The following is a 19,801-nucleotide window of genomic DNA, read 5'->3' on the forward strand; positions in this document are numbered from 1 at the left end:
CCTGATGTCATGGGGGAACTGACATTGCCTCCCTGCTAATCAGATGTCTTCATAACTCACATGAAGTCATGTTTCCCATTCTAGGAATCTCTCCTGGGACTCAAGATAAATCTTTCAGCACCCTTTTATTCCATAGCCAGAGATTGCTTTCTGATTGCTTGGAAATGCCTCAGTGCTTCTATGTGGGAAAGAAAGTGAGTGTTCATCTCCTACTGAAAGTATATGTCCAGAAGGTAACAGTATTATAGACATTGATGTGGGATATGATTCTCCACAAGTACCTGTATCTCCTTATTATCAAGAAATGATAGACTTACTGATAATGGAAAGGATACTTTTAAAACAACTTCCTGGTATGGAACCTACAGAAATAACTGCTAGTAGATAATATGCAGCTTATTTGATTTAAATTGATGAAGGGCAGTGATGGCCCATGCCCTTAATCCCAGCACTCGGGAGGCAGAGGTTGGCAGATCTCTGTGAGTTCGAAGCCATCGTGGGCTACCAAGTGAGTTCCAGGAAATATGTAAAGCTACACAGGGAAACTCTGTCTTGAAAAACAAACAAACAAACAAACAAACAAACAAACAAATAAATAATTTGATGACCACTGGGAGACTGCATTAGCATGTTACACAGGACCTGTAGATAATCACTATCCAGTACATCAACTTTTAAGTGTTTTTGAAAATACTCAATGGGTATGACAAAAAATTAAATCTAAAAATCCCGTAGAGTTTGGTCTTAGTGATTTTACAGATTGTTCTTCAAAAGATCAGGAGTGTTGCTGGAGGGCTTCTCTCCAGGTTCCATCAAGCCCCACAGTCCCACAATCCACGTATAAAATAATCACTCAGACGCTTATATTACTTATAAACTGTATGGCCGTGGCAGGCTTCTTGCTAACTGTTCTTCTATCTTAAATTAACCCATTTCTATAAATCTATACCTTGTCATGTCGCTTGTGGCTTACCGGCATCTTTACATGTTGCTCATCCTGGTGGTGGCTGCAGTGTCTCTCTCCCCTTCTTCCTGTTTCCCCAATTCTCCTCTCTCCTTGTCCTGCCTATACTTCCTGTCTGGTCACTGGCCATCAGTGTTTTATTTATATAAAGCGATGTCCACAGCACAGGAGCATATATTTTCTACACAAATTCTTCACACTCCTCAAAATGGATAGTACCTTCCCCTGATTGTACAGCTCAACAGTAAAACCTTACTATATCCCATCAGTTTTTATTAGACATTGCTCAGTCATAAGTTTTTTTAACTCACTTCATGTATATATTTTCACTTAAAGGATAGAGTTATACTAAAAATGGAAACTGGCTTAGCCTGATAGAAAAGAACTGTTACAAAAGTGTTATAAATTTTAAAAAAGTGTAATGAGGAGACGAAAATCTCTAAGCTCTATCTACTTTGTACTCTAACACATTTTATCTCTTAATTTCTTTGCTCCCTACCTTAAAAAAATAGTATCTTAAGATATACAGTTTCTTTAACTTTGGATTTATAAATTCCTGGGGCATGGTTAAAATTTGTAAAATGTATAACAAAAATCAACTGAAAACTTGTAACAAAAGGTTATCACTTTAAAAATCTATACATAGGCAGCATGTATAAAAGATATTATTCCTGCTGTCCCTTTGGCTATTATTATATCTCCTTTATAGAATAAATAGGCAATCACAGTTCCTCAAAATATTTGGGAGAAAGATGGAATTTAATACCATGAGATATCCCTAAGGAAATATAAATCTATTCAGGATAGAAGAACCTGACTCAAAAGATGTATGCCTAACCACTTATGTATTTGCTAACTGTTGAACACCAGGATTCTGGAAAAATTTAAATAAGAAACAAATATGTGACTGATAAATATGGTATATTTGATAAATAAGCTCTTAAATACCTAAGGTCTATTTAGGCTAGCAGAAATGCACTTGAAAATAATGCATTAAGCCTCTTTGTCTTTCCCAAATTTGTTCAGCTTTAATCTCTCTGCATAAACTGAGTCATATAAGAAACTGTGATATTCTATAATGGTACACCCTGAAAGAGTAAAAAATAAAATTTAATTAAATTCTATGAACTGTATTTATTTAAGTTTTATATTTGAGGCTAAAGAATCTTAAGTTAAATCTTCAATCCAAATTTTTAAAACTCAAACTCAACAGGGATAAAAATTGTACAATCCTAATCATACAAAAAGCTTTCAACTCTTTGTAAACTGTTAAACACAATTAGGTCATACAAGTTAATGATGATCACCATATAAATAATAAAAATCTTTAAAGTGTTCTGAAACTATGCTTGTAGTCACACTAATTACAATTCTATTTCATTTTACAGGGAAAAGCTTCAGTTAGAATGATGTTCATATTTTCAAGGTTAGGCCAAAAGCAATGATTAAAAATGAATGAAGTTTGTTTACACAGACAGTTTACCTTGCTGAAAGACTTTACACTGAAAGAAATAACCCTCATGATGTGTTTCAGTGGAACTTCTCACTATTCCTTTATTTCAAGGAACTTGCTTTGTAATTAGGTAAATAAACAGGTAATAAAAATCAATTCTATTAAAACATGACAGTAATAGTGAACTGCTCACTCATTTTTCTCCAGAGAACATAGAACAAAAAGTTTGCCTAGGAGAAAAGCTAAAAGAGTCCTTGACTCAGGCTACAGGCAGGAGGCTTAACGAAAGGCTTGGTGCCATGAGCTGTCTGTTACTGAGACTGTAGGAGTTTTCCCTGCTTATGCCTGATCCAATAATGCACGCATCCAATGTGTACAGTGCTAGCAAAAGAAATTTTGTCTTGTCTTTAACATAAACAATGGAGACATTTTAATTGTATGTCTTTCAGAAATTGAAAGCCAGGACACCACTCATATTCTTTGTATTTGTGATTAGCAAAACTTAATTCTTTCAAATATATATTTTTGTATATCATAAGAAGTTAAAACAATGTAATCAGGCTTAGCTGGGTTTAGAAATAATAGTGAATATTAAAAAAGGGTTTTCTACTAGATAATATAAATGTAGTGTCCAACAAGACAAAATAATTGCATGTTGCTCTAATTGACTTGGAGGCCAAAATGGGTTAAACAAAAATGCAATCTGTAGAAGTTAGAGTATTTGGTAATTTTCATCTAAAATTATTCTTTCTCAGCCATGAAGTATCTAGATGTCTATGCTCAGAATAGGCTCACTACATGCATGATGCCTCTCTCTCTACCCAATCAGTTGCAGAGCACAACCCACGTTTAGCATGGGTCACTGGCACAAAAATACAGTTGTGTCTTATCTAAAACTTGACTTTGTCAAATAGCTCTTTATGGGTGTCCTTTCTAGGCCTCCCATTACAACTTAAAACTGGAAATGGTCTTGTTTATACTAGTTAACACCTTCAAGAATTTTATACTTTATGGAATATTAATCATGTTAATAAAATCCCTTACTAGCCACAAGATCCAGCTATTGCAAAACACCATCAAATAATTAAATGGCAAGCTTCAAAAATAAAAGGGCAATATTTAGGAACCTAGGTAAATCTACACAGAATACTACATTTATCCAAGTTAACCATTAATTTTTCCACTTTAAAGGATAATCCTTTTCTGTTTCCTTTAAATAATTTTGCCTTAAAGTATACACAGCCTAAAGAATATGTTATGTCAAAAGATATAAAAATTAATCAATGGAGAGGGCCTGATAATCTAACCTTGAAGCAAGGATGTGTTTATATTTTCCAGGAAATTCATGAACTCCTAGATGGCTTTCGATCTGACCAGTACAGCATCCCTGAGACCACCTAATAATGAAACAACTGAATGTAGACAACAAACCCATGAATGTGAGATGGAGAGTAAACCTATCTTTAACTTGGAGCAAGAGACATCAAGATGCTTTCTGATCACTGAGATTTTGGGGTGAAAACAAGGTCATTTATATTACTGAATCAAGAATGGTGCTGTTTTATTTCTTGACTGTATTACATGTTAACTCTAACCTTCTCAATGTAAAATCTAGTTTTTGATAAGAGGGATAAAAGGCACACCTATAATTGGAGGCAGTATGATGTTGTTTTGCAATGCTAAGGATCATTTGTGAGCTTTTATACCCAGTCCCAGGAATGGTTACTGGAATATAAAGAGAGGTCTCAAATATGGTCTCTATGACTAGTAAAATTATTACTATTACAGTAAAGCTTACCAGATACTAATCAAGAGATGGATGAAATGATTAGTACCCAAGCAAGGGACCAGGACTGGTAGAGTGCACTACTTTATTAAATCTGACTACTACTCACAGTCATGAACACTATACTAGACCTCTCTTTGGAAAGCCTATATCAAAGGATTCTGCAGAGCTCTCACTGAGGCTAATTCATTTCAGGAGATACCAGGTAAAGATTCCATCATTAATAAGACTTTACCAGAAAATTGTCCTGATAGAAGGAGCCCTACCTCTTCCTGTCTGGACCTGAGAAAACAGTAGCTGACATTCTGCTCAGCAGGGAACTGACTCCTTGCACATTTTACCTTGTTCTGCCCCTCTACAGAAGTAACCCTGCTCCTCTGACCAGCACTATCATCTTTGTCTACATAGGGGACAATATCACCTCAATACAGGATTTGGGAAGGATTTGATCAATCTGGAGGAGGGAGAAAGATCCTGACCACCCTGGATAACTACCTTGCTGGTCTACAACCAGGAACAGTGATTTTTCATTTGATGTCTTTCTTCCACAAGACTTAGTAACAAGTCAAATGATTTTTACCTGTGAAGCACTGTGGTGTATCTTTAGTTCTTCTAGTATCAGGTCGTTGGAATAGCTCAGTGAATCACTAGGGGCTTACAGAAAATGGCTAAAAAGCAATCAAGAGAAACAGAAATCAGAGTTATTTGGGCTTGTAGGAAGGACACCAAATGGCTGAAATGTCTACTGAGGTTGTTCAATGTTGCTAGCTCATTTAAAATTTTCTCTTTCATGTAACCTATAGCCACAAAGCATAACAATGATGATGGGGCAGTGTGAGAGTTAGTTTTTAATTATTCTGATGCTTACTCAAACTAGAGTCACCTGGGAAGAGAGAGCCTCAATGAGGAATTCTTTAGATTAAGTTGGCTTTGAGCACATCTTTTAGAGATTTATAGATTGTTAATCAGATGGAGATCTCAATCTAAAGTGTGCAGAAACACTTCATTGCTAGGACCTGAACTGTGTAACAGAGAAGAAGCTGGAGCATATGCAGAGGCCAGCAGGCAGCATGGATACATTTGTATCTCTCAGCTCTTGACTGTGGATGTGATGTGACTGAGTTCCTGCCTTGATATCCCCAAAATGGATGATTACCTGGACCTGTGGTCTAAAATCAATACTTGCACTGCTGTGCTTGGGAAATTAATGTAAAGAAGATGCTAATAAACCACCGTGTGACACAGGGGTTTGCACAAGTCAGTGAGATGTGAAAGCAATTCATGACATGCTCAACAGCAGCATTATCTGTCCCAGAGCAGGAGATCCTGTTTTTTTCTAAACCCAACATGTGTTTCCCTATCACAGATTTAAAAAGACACAGAGACACCCATTGACTCAAACATCATCACCTTGTTAACGAATGGCTGTGAGGCTTGGCGGTGGTGGTGCACACCTTTAATCCCAGCACTTGGGAGGTAGAGACAGGCAGATCTCTGTGAGTTCGAGGCCAGCCTGGGCTACCAAGTGAGTTCCAGGAAAGGTGCAAAGCTACACAGAAAAACCCTGTCTCAGAAAAAAAATGGCTCTGGGTAGTGTCTTGCCCTCTGAAGTGCTGTTCTAAATTCTTCTCATCTATAAAATAAAGCAACATTAACTTCAATATAATGTACTGTTCTACGGGTTTCCTGAGTATTAAAATTTGGGGATATGGGGAAATGGATCTGAAATCACAGTCCTAGAGATGAATATCAACCTTATGCTATGTCCTTCTTTGGAGGTCAGGAGAAGCTCCTTAAAGGACAGACCAGAGAAGCACCTTAACTACCATGTATTGGGGGGATGTTAGATATGAGTGGCAATGTCCACTAGTTACCTTAGGCCAGAGATTAACCCTAGGGCTGAGGCACACACATCCCTGTGAAGACCTCTTGGTTGCCCTCTAATTCTGTGCTTCTTCAGCAGGATTTCTAGATATTTGACAAACTTCCTTCTTCAGAAATAAGTAGAACTAATTAGAAGGGAAAAGTCATTTTGATTTTGTCCTTCTCTTCCTAGGACATGTGACAGTCCCTTCTGAACAACTTCAAAGGCTATAGAAGAAGACAAAGGTCTCAGCCCAGGAACTGCAATAACCACAGCTACTGGGACAGAGTGCAGATCTGAGGAAAAGGGGGCAAAAGCCAGAAGTCCAAGGAGGAGACAGCAGGGACACTCATGAAATGCTGTTATGTGGTTGGCAGTATAGTCTCTCTGTATGTGAATGTCTTCCACCTAGAGAAAGGAGGATGGAGATGGAGATAGGTGCTGCAACCAGGAACAGCTTGTAACATAACGTCCTTCATCACTGGTACTTTTAATAGCCACAGAAACAGGTCTTTTTAAACTATGGACATCAGATTGCTAAAGGATTTTTTTCCAGCTCCTTTCATTCTCTTTCCTTTACCAGCTTATGGTTATTAATTTTATTATGTGGATTAATCCACAATTAACATACGCAGAACCCACAAAAGGCTCACAGGCATGCTCTTTATAGGGTTGCATGTATTAAATAAACAATACATGCAACCCTATAAAGAGCAAGGAGAGAATGGGGAGGGTGGGTCCAGGGAGAACCTGGGGGAGAAGCAGAAGGAGGAATGAGACAGGGATCTCTGGTTGGTATGTTAAATGAATTTTTAAAAAGTCTTAAAAAAAATTGAAAAAAAGAAAAGAAAAGCCAGACCAAAATAAAATCAAGAATAGTAAGATGCCTGAGTGTTCAGTGTCACTTGCCTGCAGGGACAGGGACAGAAAAATCCTAGTTCAAGTCAGAGATGAAATTGGAGCCAGATCTATCTGTGTCAGGAGACACTGGCAGGCACTGTGAGTAGAACTGGAGGCAAGTGGGTTCTTGGTGAGTTAACAGCAGTCTGACTTCTGTGAGGATGAATTCATCTAACCACAGGACAAGGCAATGGGCTTTTCTCACTTTTGCCAGCTGTGATGATTGTGTTTATACAACACTGCTTTCCATGTAAGTGGAAATGGGATCCAGCTATGTAAATGTTTGTGATACTGAGAAATGCCTGAGTATGGCCATGAGTATAAACCCATCACAGTAAAATATGTTCATCATGAATGTCAGCCCAAAAGAGAATTTGTTTTGTAAGTCAAAAATGATTATCTATTTTCAACATATGTCACGGTCTTACTTATCCTTTTCTCCTGTCTCCTTAATAACAGAATCCTAGCTGTGAGTATGCCCACTGTGTCTTTGTAGAGTGGATTCGTTTTCTTTGTGCTACAGCAGCAGTAACAACAGCAGTTAACACATGCAGCAGAAGCAGCTGCAGCAGAAGCTGGAGCCTCTAGAGAGGAAACAGAAGCATGAGAAGCAGAAACAGCAGAAGCAGGAGCAACAGCAACAGATGTGGAAGTGGAAGCAGAGGCAGAACCAACAGTTCAAGCGTTTCTGTGATTAGAGTTCTCCAGGGTGACCTCTGGTTCCAGGAGTCAGTACTTACTCTCTTCTTGAGCCTTTAAGGAAAAATAACGATGTGTTATTTTTCATAAAAAGGGAATGTTATACTTTTATTCATTTTATCACTTGTCAATGCCATAGTCTTGATTTTAGTCCACAAATATCTGTGTGTTCATTTCAATTTTACCATTAGAGACCACTGATATTTTTTAACCTCTGCTTCATTTCTGCTCAAGCAAGAGACCCATGGTTTCATAAATCTCAAAAGCAGATATGACCACCTGGCTTTTAAAATTATGCACTTTATTATATTACACAGTCACAGCTCACAGGTCTGTAGAGTGACCCAACTCCACAACTTCCCACAGTAGTTCCCGGCTGCAGCTTCCCTGCTGTCTGGATGATATGGCAGCCTGGACCAGAGGGCAGAAGGTGATCTGTGGACAGTGTAGCAGAGCACGGGTCTTATTCATGGAAGCCGAGTGAGCCTGCACAGCTCATGGAACCCCTGCGAACTGGCACTTCTCCCCTTACTTGCATCTTCTGCTCTTCTTGAATGCTTGGCACAGCCTGGTCTTGCAGTGCATGGAGGTGATGGGGGAGCCATTGCTCAGCTGCTGCTGCTGCAGGTGAAGGGGAGGGAGTGCTGGATATGATCTGTGTCCTTGCTGACCAAGCAGTTAAGGAATTTGCTCTCCTTCTTGACCAGTGCCATGCCACTGCCCCCTGAAACCTCCTTGAGCTGGCAGCAGGGGTCCTGGCCACTTGTACCTGCTGTGTCTCTGCTGCCCCGTTAGGGGTGAATGGGAACATGGGTGAGCAGCTATCTCAACTTGGAGCTCGGTGGTGAGCACATGTAGGTTGTTGGACATGGCTCAGCAGTTAAAAGCACTAGCTGTTCTTCCAGAGGACCCCTGTGTGAATACCAGACTCCAAATAACAGTTCACAAATACCTGTAAATCTAGCTGCAGGGAATTTGTTATCCTCTTATGACCTCTGTTTCACGTGTTCGGTTTACAACCAATGAGAAGGCAGAACAGAAAGACTATATAAAGACAAACACACAGGAAGTAGCTCTCTTTCAGAGAGGTAGGACCACCACAGGAGGAAGGGTAAGGTTTTAGCTCTGAGCTCTGACCTCTTGGCTTTCTTCTTTACATTGGTTCTGTGTTTCTTATTTAATAAGATGGTTGGTTACATCTACATTTGGCACCCAACGTGACAAGAATCCATTAAAAACTGCTTGGCTTGGTGGCAGGTCCGGTTTCCCACAAGGGCAGCTGGCTCCCTAGCCCAGGTGGTTGGCTCCCTAGCCCGGGCCCAGGTCTGCTTGGCATCAGGCCAGACTAACCATGAGCTACTTACTTAAAGCAGGTGCTACAAACAACTCAGGCCTGCCCTGCTGAACAGGGCCCCTGCCTGTAAAGCCAACGCACATGGTCAGAGCTTAAGGAAGCCAGAGCCAAGGCTTAACTTGGCTCAAAATGGAACACATGGCTAGATTTAAGCTTTAGTCAGCTACGATTTCTTGTTCTCTCTCTCTCTCTCTCTCTCTCTCTCTCTCTCTCTCTCTCAATTCACACCTCGGACACTAGGTGGCTGTTTTGAAATTCCCTGGGATTTCTACTGTTCTATGCAGATTTGGTAAGTCACTTAACAAATCAGATATATTTTAAAGGAAACTTTTTTTTTTTTTGGTTTTTCGAGACAGGGTTTCTCTGTGTAGCTTTGCGCCTTTTCCTGGAACTCACTTGGTAGCCCAGGCTGGCCTCGAACTCACAGAGATCCACCTGGCTCTGCTCCCGAGCGCTGGGATTAAAGGCGTGCGCCACCACCGCCCGGCTTAAAGGAAACTTTTAAAAGAGAAATTTTTTCCACATTAAAAAAAATGGATTCAGGCCCAGCGGCGGCCCACAGAGGTAGACAGGCCCGGCGGCAAAGACAAGCAGACGCAGGTAGGCCTGCGGCGGCGGCCCGCGGAAGTAGACGGGCCCAGCAGCAGCCCGCTGAGGTAGACAGGCCCGGTGGCAGCAGCCGACAGGGACATTCAGGCCTGGTGGCGGCTCACAGAGGTAGACGGGCCCAGCGGCGGCCCGCTGAGGTAAACGGGCCCGGTGGCAGCAGCCGACAGGGACATTCAGTCCCGGCTGCAGCCGGCAGAGACATTCAGGCCCAGTGGCGGCCCCCAGAGGCAGACAGACCCAGCGGCAGTTGACAGGGACATACAGGCCTGGCGGCAGCAGACCGCAGAGGTAGACAGGCCCAGGGATGGAGACAAGCAGATGCAGCTTGGAACAGGGACGCCCCTAACCCCAACATCTGGGGAAGAAGCTATCTCCATGGGTCAGAACCAGAACGAATCTGAACACTCCGTCTGAGGACAACCCAGGGCCCAGCTACTGATCCTGTGAAACCCAACAACTTGGAGGTGTTGGTGAGACTACCCTGCTCAGCTGAAACCCATCTGGGAGAGGATTCAGATGCCTACAGTTTAAAGTCTGAAAAAACAAGATCAGCTGAGGAGTTGACAAATGAACAAAACATGACCTGGGAACACAGAAGAAGGTGCTACCCAGACACCAAACCAGATCACCAGAATCATAAGTATATAATTCACCGATCGAAATCAGCTGCCCCTGAAGAAATAGCCCAATAGCACCAATTTAACCAAGAACCCCTACTAAACCAAGACTAAAAATTAGAACAAGAGAGGCACTCTCAGACACAGACACCACCTGCACCTCACAGAGGAAGAGATGAGTAGACACCAGTGCAAAAATACAGACAACAACATAAAGACCTATATGGCAACATCAGAACCTAGTGATTCTACACCTGCAAGACCTAAACATACCATGACAGAAGAAACAGAAGAAATCAACCCTAAAAATGACTTTAAGAAGATGATAGAGGCCCTTAAAAAAGAAATAAAACATTCCCTCAATGAGGAAATAAAAACTTTCCTTAAAGAGGAAATGAAAAACTACCTTAAAGAGGAAATAAAAACTTTCCTTAAAGAGGAAATAAAAGCCGGGCGGTGGTGGCGCACGCCTTTAATCCCAGCGCTCGGGAGCAGAGCCAGGTGGATCTCTGTGAGTTCGAGGCCAGCCTGGACTACCAAGTGAGTCCCCAGGAAAGACACAAAGCTACACAGAGAAACCCTGTCTCAAAAAAACCAAAAAAAAAAAAAAAAAAAAAAAAAGGAAATAAAAAACTCCCTTAAAGAGGAAATAAAAACTTCCCTTAAAGAGGAAATGAAAAACTCCATTAAAGAGGAAATAAAAAACTCCCTTAAAGAAATGGAAGAAAAAACGAACAAAAAATGGGAAGAAATCAAATCAAGCCGAGAAAAAGCAATTAAACAGATGAAAGAAACATTCCAAGATCTGAAAAATGAATTTGAGACAATAAAGAAAACACATGCTGAGGGAATGCTGGAAATAGAAATCCTGACTAAACGAACAGGAACTACAGAAACAAGCATAACCAACCGATTGCAAGAGATGAAACAGAGAATCTCTGACACTGAAGACACGATAGAGAAAATAGATTCGTCAGTCAAAGAAAACAATAAAGACAAAAAAGTCCTAACACAAAACGTCCAGGAAATTTGGGACACCATGAAAAGACCAAACCTAAGAATAATAGGGATAGAAGAAGGAGAAGAATACCAACTCAAAGGCACAGAAAATATATTCAACAAAATCATAGAAGAAAACTTTCCTAACCTAAAGAAAGAAATACCTATGAAGATACAAGAAGCTTACAGAACACCGAATAGGCTGGATCCAAAAAAAAAGTCCCCTCGCCATATAATAATCAAAACACTAAACACACAGAATAAAGAAAAAAATATTAAGAGCTGCAAAGGAAAAGGACCAAGTAACATATAAAGGCAAACCCATCAGAATAACACCAGACTACTCAATAGAGACTATGAAAGATAGAAGATCATGGACAAACCTCATGCAGACACTAAGAGACCACGGATGCCAACCCAGACTATTATACCCAGCAAAACTCTCAATCACCATAGGCGGAGTAAACAAAATATTCCAGGATAAAACCAGATTTAATCAATACCTGTCCACAAACCCAGCCCTACAGAAAGCACTAGAAGGGAAAATTCAACCCAAAGAAGTTAAACACATCCATGAAAAATCAAGCAATAGATAATCCTACACCAACATACACCACAGAAGGACAACACAACACAACCACAAAAAATAACAGGAATTAACAATCACTGGTCATTAATATCCATCAATATCAATGGTCTCAACTCACCTATAAAAAGACACAGGCTAACAGAATGGATAAGAAAACAGGACCCATCCATATGCTGCATACAAGAAACACACCTTAACTCCAAAGACAGACACTACCTCCAAGTAAAGGGCTGGGAAAAGGTTTTCCAAGCAAATGGACCTAAGAAACAAGCTGGTGTAGCTATCCTAATATCTAATAAAATAGACTTCAAACTAAAATCAATCAAAAGAGACCAGGATGGACATTACATATTCATCACGGGAAAAATCCACCAAGATGAAGTCTCGATTCTAAACATTTATTCTCCAAATACAAAAGCACCCACATTCATAAAAGAAACACTACTAAAGTTTAAAACGCACATCAAACCCCACACATTAGTAGTGGGAGATTTTAACACACCACTCTCACCAAAAGATAGATCTACCAGACTGAAACTTAACAAAGAAATAAAGGACCTAACAGATGTTATGACTCAAATGGACCTAATAGATATCTACAGAATATTCCATCCTAACACAAAAGAATATACCTTCTTCTCAGCACCCCATGGAACCTTCTCAAAAATTGACCACATGCTTGGACACAAAACAAATCTCAACAGATACAAAAAAATTGGAATAACCTCCTGTATCTTATCAGACCACCATACCTTAAAGTTAGACCTCAATAACAACAAAAATTATAGAAAACCCACAAACTCATGGAAACTGAATAATGCCCACCTGAAACATCAATGGGTCAAGGAAGAAATAAAGACAGAAATTAAAGAGTTCCTAGAATTCAATGAAAATGAAAGTACAACATACCCAAACTTATGGGATACTATGAAAGCAGTGCTAAGAGGAAAATTCATAGCTCTAAATGCACACATAAAGAAGATGGAGCAATCCCATACCAATGAATTAACAGCACAACTGAAAGCTCTAGAACAAAAAGAAACAAACTCACCCAGGAGAAATAGACACCAGGAAATAATCAAATTGAGGGCTGAAATCAACAAAATAGAAAACAAGAGAACAATACAAAAAATCAATGAAACAAAGAGTTGGTTCTTTGAAAATATCAACAAGATAGACAAACCACTAGCCAAATTAACCAAAAGGCAAAGAGAGAGCACCCAAATTCACAAAATCAGAAATGAAAAGGGAGACATAACAACAGACAATGAGGAAATCCAGAGAATCATCAGATCATACTTCAAAAACCTGTACTCCACAAAAATGGAAAACCAGGAAGAAATGGACAATTTTCTGGATAAATACCACATACCAAAATTAAATCAAGACAAGATAAACCATTTAAATAGACCAATAACCCCTAAAGAAATAGAAACAGTCATCAAAAGTCTCCCAAACAAAAAAAGCCCAGGACCAGATGGTTTCAGTGCAGAATTCTACCAGACTATCAAAGAAGAACTAATACTAATTCTCTTCAAAGTGTTCCACACAATAGAAACAGAAGGAACACTACCAAACTCTTTTTATGAGGCTACAATTACCCTGATACCCAAACCACACAAAGATGCAACAAAGAAAGAGAACTACAGACCAATCTCCCTCATGAACATTTGATGCAAAAATACTCAACAAAATATTGGCAAACCGAATCCAAGAATACATCAAAACAATCATCCATCATGACCAAGCAGGATTCATCCCAGGGACGCAAGGATGATTCAACATACGGAAATCAGTCAATGTAATACACCATATAAACAAACTGAAAGAAAAAAACCACATGATCATCTCCTTAGATGCTGAAAAAGCCTTTGACAAAATCCAACACCCCTTCATGATAAAGGTCTTAGAAAGATTAGGAATACAAGGAACATTTCTAAACATAATAAAAGCAATTTATAGCAAGCCAACAGCAAACATCAAATTAAATGGAGAGAAACTCAAAGCGATACCACTAAATTCAGGAACAAGACAAGGCTGTCCACTCTCCCCATATTTATTCAATATAGTACTAGAAGTTCTAGCTAGAGCAATAAGACAACAAAAGGAGATCAAAGGGATACAAATTGGCAAGGAAGAAGTCAAACTTTCACTATTTGCAGATGATATGATAGTATACATAAGTGACCCCAAAAACTCTACCAGGGAACTTCTACAGCTGATAAACTCCTTCAGTAAAGTGGCAGGATACAAGATCAACTCAAAAAAAATCAGTAGCCCTCCTATACACAAATGATAAAAGGGCTGAGAAAGAAGTCAGAGAAACATCACCCTTTACAATAGCCACAAATAATATAAAATACCTTGGGATAACACTAACTAAACAAGTGAAAGACCTTTTTGATAAGAACTTTAAATCTCTAAAGAAAGAAATTGAAGAAGATATCAGAAAATGGAAGGATCTCCCATGCTCATGGATAGGTAGGATTAACATAGTAAAAATGGCAATCTTACCAAAAGCAATCTACAGATTCAATGCAATCCCCATCAAAATCCCAACACAATTCTTCACAGACTTGGAGAGAAAAATACTCAACTTTATATGGAAAAACAAAAGACCCAGGATAGCTAAAAGAATCCTATACGATAAAGCAACCCTTGGAGGCATCACCATCCTGGACCTCAAACTCTATGATAGAGCTATAGTAATAAAAACAGCTTGGTACTGGAATAAAAAACAGACATACGGACCAATGGAATCGAATTGAAGACCCTGACATTAATCCATGCACATATGAACACCTGGTTTTTGACAAAGGAGCCAAAACTATACAATGGAACAAAGAAAGTATCTTCAACAAATGGTGCTGGCATAACTGGATGTCAATATGTAAAAGATTACAAATAGATCCATATCTGTCACCATGCACAAAACTCAAGTCCAAGTGGATCAAAGACCTAAACATAAATCCAGTTACACTAAACTTAATAGAAAAGAAGATAGGAAGCACTCTTGAACGCATTGGCACCGGAGACCATTTCCTAAATAAAACACCGACAGCACAGACCCTGAGCACAACCATTAATAAATGGGACCTCTCAAAACTGAGAAGCTTTTGCAGGGCAAAAGACACAGTCAATAAGACAAAAAGACAGCCAACAGACTTGGAAAAGATCTTCACCAACCCCACATCTGACAGAGGATTCATCTCCACAATATATAAAGAACTCAAGAAACTAGACATCAAAGCACTGAACAGTCCAATTAAAAAATGGGCTAAAGAGCTAAACAGAGAATTCACAAAAAAAGAACTACAAATGCCTGAAAGACATTTAAAGAAATGCTCAACATCCTTAATCATCAGAGAAATGCAAATCAAAACGACTCTGAGATACCACCTTACACCTGTTAGAATGGCTACGATCAAAAACACCAATGACACCAATGTTGGAGAGGATGTGGAGCAAAGGGAACACTCCTCCACTCTTGGTGGGAATGTAAACTTGTACAACCACTATGGAAATCAGTATGGCGGTTTCTCAGAAAATTAGGAATCAAACTACCTCAAGACCCAGCCATCCCACTCTTGGGCATATACCCAAGGAATGCTGATTATACCATAAAGATACATGCTCAGCTATGTTCATAGCAGCACTATTTGTAATAGCCAGAACCTGGAAACAACCTAGATGCCCATCAACGGAAGAATGGATGAAAAAAATGTGGTACATATACACAATGGAGTACTACTCAGCAGAGAAAAACAATGAAAGCATGAAATTTGCAGGCAAATGGATGGAACTAGAAAAAATCATCCTGAGTGAGGTAACCCAAACCCAGAAAGACAGTTATGGTATGTACTCACTCATTGGTGGATTCTAGATATAAAATGAACAATCAGACCACAACCCATAGAACCATAGAGGCTATATATATAGCATGGAGGTCCCTAGGACGACTGTGGCATATAATAAATTTCAGTTTTACTCAATTATTAAAAAAAAAATAGCCAAATGAATGGAAACACATGAACTATGAACCAAAGGCTGAGGGGCTCCCAGCTGGATCAGGCCCTCTGAATAGGTGAGACAGTTGATTGGCTTGATCAGTCTGGGAGGCACCTAGGCAGTGGGACCAAGTCCTGTGCTCACTGCATGAGTTGGCTGTTTGAAACCTGGAACTTATGCAGGGACACTTGGCTTAGTCTGGGAGGAAGGAACTGGACCTCCGTGGACTGAGTCTACCAAGTTGATTACAGTCCTCGGGGGAGGACTTGTCCTGGAGGAGGTGGGAATGGAGGGTGGACTGGGGGTAAGGGGAGGGTGTGGGAGGGGGGAGAATAGGGGAACCCATGGCTGATATGTAGAACTGAATGGTATTATAAAATAAAAAATATATATCACAAAAAAAAGTCAGTGTACCTTACATGTCACCTTACATAAAATGTAATCCCATTAAACCTTATCTTTTCTTGCTTATTAAAAAAAACTGGGTTTTATGTGTACGTTGGAATAAAATTGGGTTTTTTTTGAAATTTTAGGCAATCTGACAATGGAAAAACTATATGAGAAGATTAATATTGATCAAATTATGCAGTTTATTACTATGCTTACCCTCATTTTACTATTTAAAAAGATAGTCAATTTAATTGCCAGGATGAGAGCTTTAGAAAAACTTGTTAAACCTGTAAAAATTCAGACAGAAGAAATTAACAATGAAGTTGTTTCAAGATTGGATCATAAAGCTATGGAAAGAAAGCCTGTTTTCACACAGTCACTTTTAATTTATCCTGTAACTGTACAGCAGTTGCCTAATCAAGTGACTACACAAAATATTTGGGCTCCAAGTGAAATGTTGGATTTATGAAGGTTTAAGGAGGCAATAGTATCTTATGGCACACATACCCCATATGTAAAGTAAATGTTAAACTCTTGGTCAACATATAATATGATTGTACCACAAGATTGGCGGGAGCTGGCACAAGCTGTTCTGGAACCCAGCCAGAGGCTTCAGTGCTTAATTGGTTCAAGGGTCAGGCTAAAACATAGAAAAACAATGGAGGGATAAAGGAATACAAGTTTGCCAGGATCAGCTTATTGGAGAAGGCCAATATGCTTCAGTACAAAAACAATGTTTATATGATGTCCAAACCCTAATTTTATGTCAAACGGCAGCCTTGAATGCATGGGACAGAATTGAGGAACCAGGAAAAAGAACCTGAGTCATTTACAAAGGTTATGCAAGGCCCAGAAGAATCTTTCACAGATTTTTTACAAAGACTGGCTTCAGCAGTAAAGAGAATGGTCTCGGATTCAGAAGCTAGTAAGATAATAACTGAATCTTTGGCCTTTGAGAATGTGAATGCAGCATGCAAAAGAATAATCAGGCCGTTAAAGTCAAGATCTGCACCTTTGGAAGATTGGATTAGAGACATGGTTAATGTTGAGGCTCATGAGCGTGATGATATGTGGGTAGGAGAAGCAATTTCAAAAGGTTTGAGGAATGTTAGATGTTTTGGATGTGGAAAGCAAGGACATCTGAAAAGGGACTGTAAACAGGTCATTCCTAGAAACAATATTTCTTCAAGGAACAATGGCAACAGAATGCCCCTTCCTTCTGGAGTATGCAGAAGGTATGGTAAGGGAAAACACTGGACCAATGAATGTAGATCAACAAGGGACAGGAAAGGTAATCCTTTGCCTCAGTCTTTGGGAAACTCCCAGAGGGTCCTCATGCAGGCCCCATAGCAAATCCAGTTCAAACCTTTCCTGCAGCCGTAGAGGAAACCCCTGCTCAGAGCAATTAAATAACCAAATGCCTATTAGAATAAATCATGCTGGTCAGGATGATGAAACAGAGAGAATAGAAAATTCAGGACAAAACATAAAGACATTTTTTTGGCAAACTTCTATTAATGAACAAAGACCAAAATTAATGATAAAAATAAATGGTGCTTTGTTGTCTGGTCTGGAAGACACAGGTGCTGACATTACCATAATTGCACCAGAATTTTGGCATCCAACTTGGCCTCTTCAGGAGGTAAACTTTCAACTTTTAGGAATTGGGACATTATCTCAAGTAAAACAAAGTGCAAGATGGCTTGAATGTATAGGTCCTGAAGGACAGAGAGGAAAATTAAAACCATATGTGGCTAACATAGCTATGAACCTGTGGGGTCGAGACTTGTTGCAACAATGGAATACTCAGATTAACATCCCTCCAATCTCAGAAACAAATCATAAACTAACACATGTTTCTGAGAGAAATATTAGAAGATATTGTTCTAATGAGTGTTCACCAGCCATCCATATTATACAAGAACAGGGCATAACAACTGATGATCTTCCAAAGACACCAACAGATCTACCTTTAAAATGGTTAACAGACAAGCCTGTATGGGTTCAGCAATGGCCTTTAACAACAGAGAAACTCCAGGCTTTAGAAGAGCTGGTAGAAGAACAGTTAAATGCTCAGCGTATTGAAGAATCAACCAGCCCTTGGAATTCTTCTGTATTTGTTATTAAAAAGAAATTTGGTAAATGGAGAATGGTAACAGACCTTAGAGCAATGAACAAAGTAATTCAGCCAATGGGCTCTCTACAATCTGGAATTCCTTTGCCTACTCTGTTACCAAAAGGATGGACTCTCATAGTTATTGATTTAAAAGACTGTTTCTTTGCAATACCCTTACAAGAAAAAGACAGAGAAAGATTTGCTTTCACAGTGCCTACTTATAATAATTCTCAGCCGGTTAAAAGATTTCAATGGAGCGTCCTCCCACAGGGAATGTTGAATAGCCCAACTCTGTGCCAATATTTTGTACAACAGCCATTAGAAGTGGTATGTAACAAATTTTCTAAATCTATAATTTATCATCATATGGATGATATTTTACTAGCTGATTCAAATGAAGATACTTTAGAAAGAATGTTTGAAGAAGTAAAGAAAATTTTGCCTTGCTGGGGATTACAAATTGCTCCTGAAAAGATACAAAGAGGAGATTCTATAATTATTTAGGATGTAAAATAGAGCTACAGATTAGACCCCAAAAGGTGCAAATTAGGAGAGATAGACTACAGACTCTTAATGACTTTCAAAGATTATTTGGAGATAATTCTCATCTATGATCTATTCTTGGTATAAAAAAAATGATGAACTGAGTAATTTGTTCAAAACTTTAGAAGGTGACAAGGGCTTAAATAGTCCAAGAGAATTATCACCTGAAGCTGAGAAAGAATTGGCCTTGGTAGAAAAGAAAGTACATGAAGGGCACGTGGATCGTATTGATCCAAAGATGGATTGCATTTTGGTTATTTTACCTTCTAGGCATTCTCCTACTGGAATATTAATGCATAGGGAAGATATTATATTGGAATTGATATTTTTACCAAATAAACTGAATAAAAAATTAAAAACTTATGTGGAAAAACTCTCTGACTTGATTTGGAAAGGAAAATTGAGACTTTGTCGATTAGCAGGAATAGACCCAGCAGAAATTGTTCTACCTTTAACTAAGGAGGACATTGAAAAATAATGGACAGAAAGTGAACCTTGGCAAAGAGCTTGCAGTTATTTTTGGGAGAAATTAACAGCAAATATCCCAAAAGCTATAGAATTGATCTTATAAAGAGAGCTGATTGGATCTTGCCTCAAATTGTACGGGAAAAACCCATATCTGGAGTTTGTACATTTTATACAGATGCCATCAAACAAGGAAAGACAGGTTACAAATCAGAAAATTTAAGTAAAGTGGTTCAAAGTCCTTATAATTCAGTTCAAATATCAGAATTGTATGCTATTCTGTTGGTATTAATGGATTTTTCAGAATCTCTCAACATAGTAACTGACTCTCAGTATGCTGAAAGAGTAGTATTACATATTGAGACTGCAGAATTTATCCCTGATGCTTCAGAATTAACTTCACTATTTATTCAATTACAAGATAAAATCAGGAAAAGCATCATCC

At 39.1% G+C, this 19,801-nt stretch overlaps 2 protein-coding genes and 1 long non-coding RNA gene across 4 annotated transcripts in view; 1 reads left to right on the forward strand and 2 right to left on the reverse strand.

Moving 5' to 3' along the window:
* The window catches only part of LOC121832237 (disks large homolog 5-like), a 189,739-nt gene extending 185,068 nt beyond the window's left edge, over positions 1-4,671 (reverse strand). Inside the window, exon 1 of the mRNA XM_076544596.1 lies at positions 3,725-4,671. Within this exon, the coding sequence (XP_076400711.1) occupies positions 3,725-3,764 (40 nt within the window). The 5' untranslated portion in view covers positions 3,765-4,671. The remainder of the gene's footprint in view (positions 1-3,724) is intronic.
* LOC121832241 (uncharacterized) lies at positions 2-6,772 on the forward strand. The gene is made up of 3 exons (XR_013042310.1): positions 2-194; positions 3,756-3,943; positions 6,260-6,772. It is a non-coding gene; the product is annotated as an uncharacterized LOC121832241 (long non-coding RNA).
* LOC107400056 (disks large homolog 5-like) overlaps positions 92-19,801 on the reverse strand; it is a 36,065-nt gene continuing 16,355 nt past the window's right edge. Inside the window, exons 4-5 of one of the 2 annotated variants that reach the window (XR_013042289.1) lie at positions 4,784-4,871; positions 92-3,814 (exon numbers count right to left, since the gene is read on the reverse strand). Coding sequence is in view for 1 of the 2 variants with exons in the window: in XM_076544612.1 (XP_076400727.1) it covers positions 7,552-7,720 (169 nt within the window). In the remaining variant the exon portion in view is untranslated. The other variant, XM_076544612.1, reaches the window with a different exon arrangement.

Source organism: Peromyscus maniculatus, chromosome 9 (genome assembly GCF_049852395.1).
Source record: "Peromyscus maniculatus bairdii isolate BWxNUB_F1_BW_parent chromosome 9, HU_Pman_BW_mat_3.1, whole genome shotgun sequence".
In the NCBI taxonomy this organism is placed as follows: Eukaryota; Metazoa; Chordata; class Mammalia; order Rodentia; family Cricetidae; genus Peromyscus; species Peromyscus maniculatus.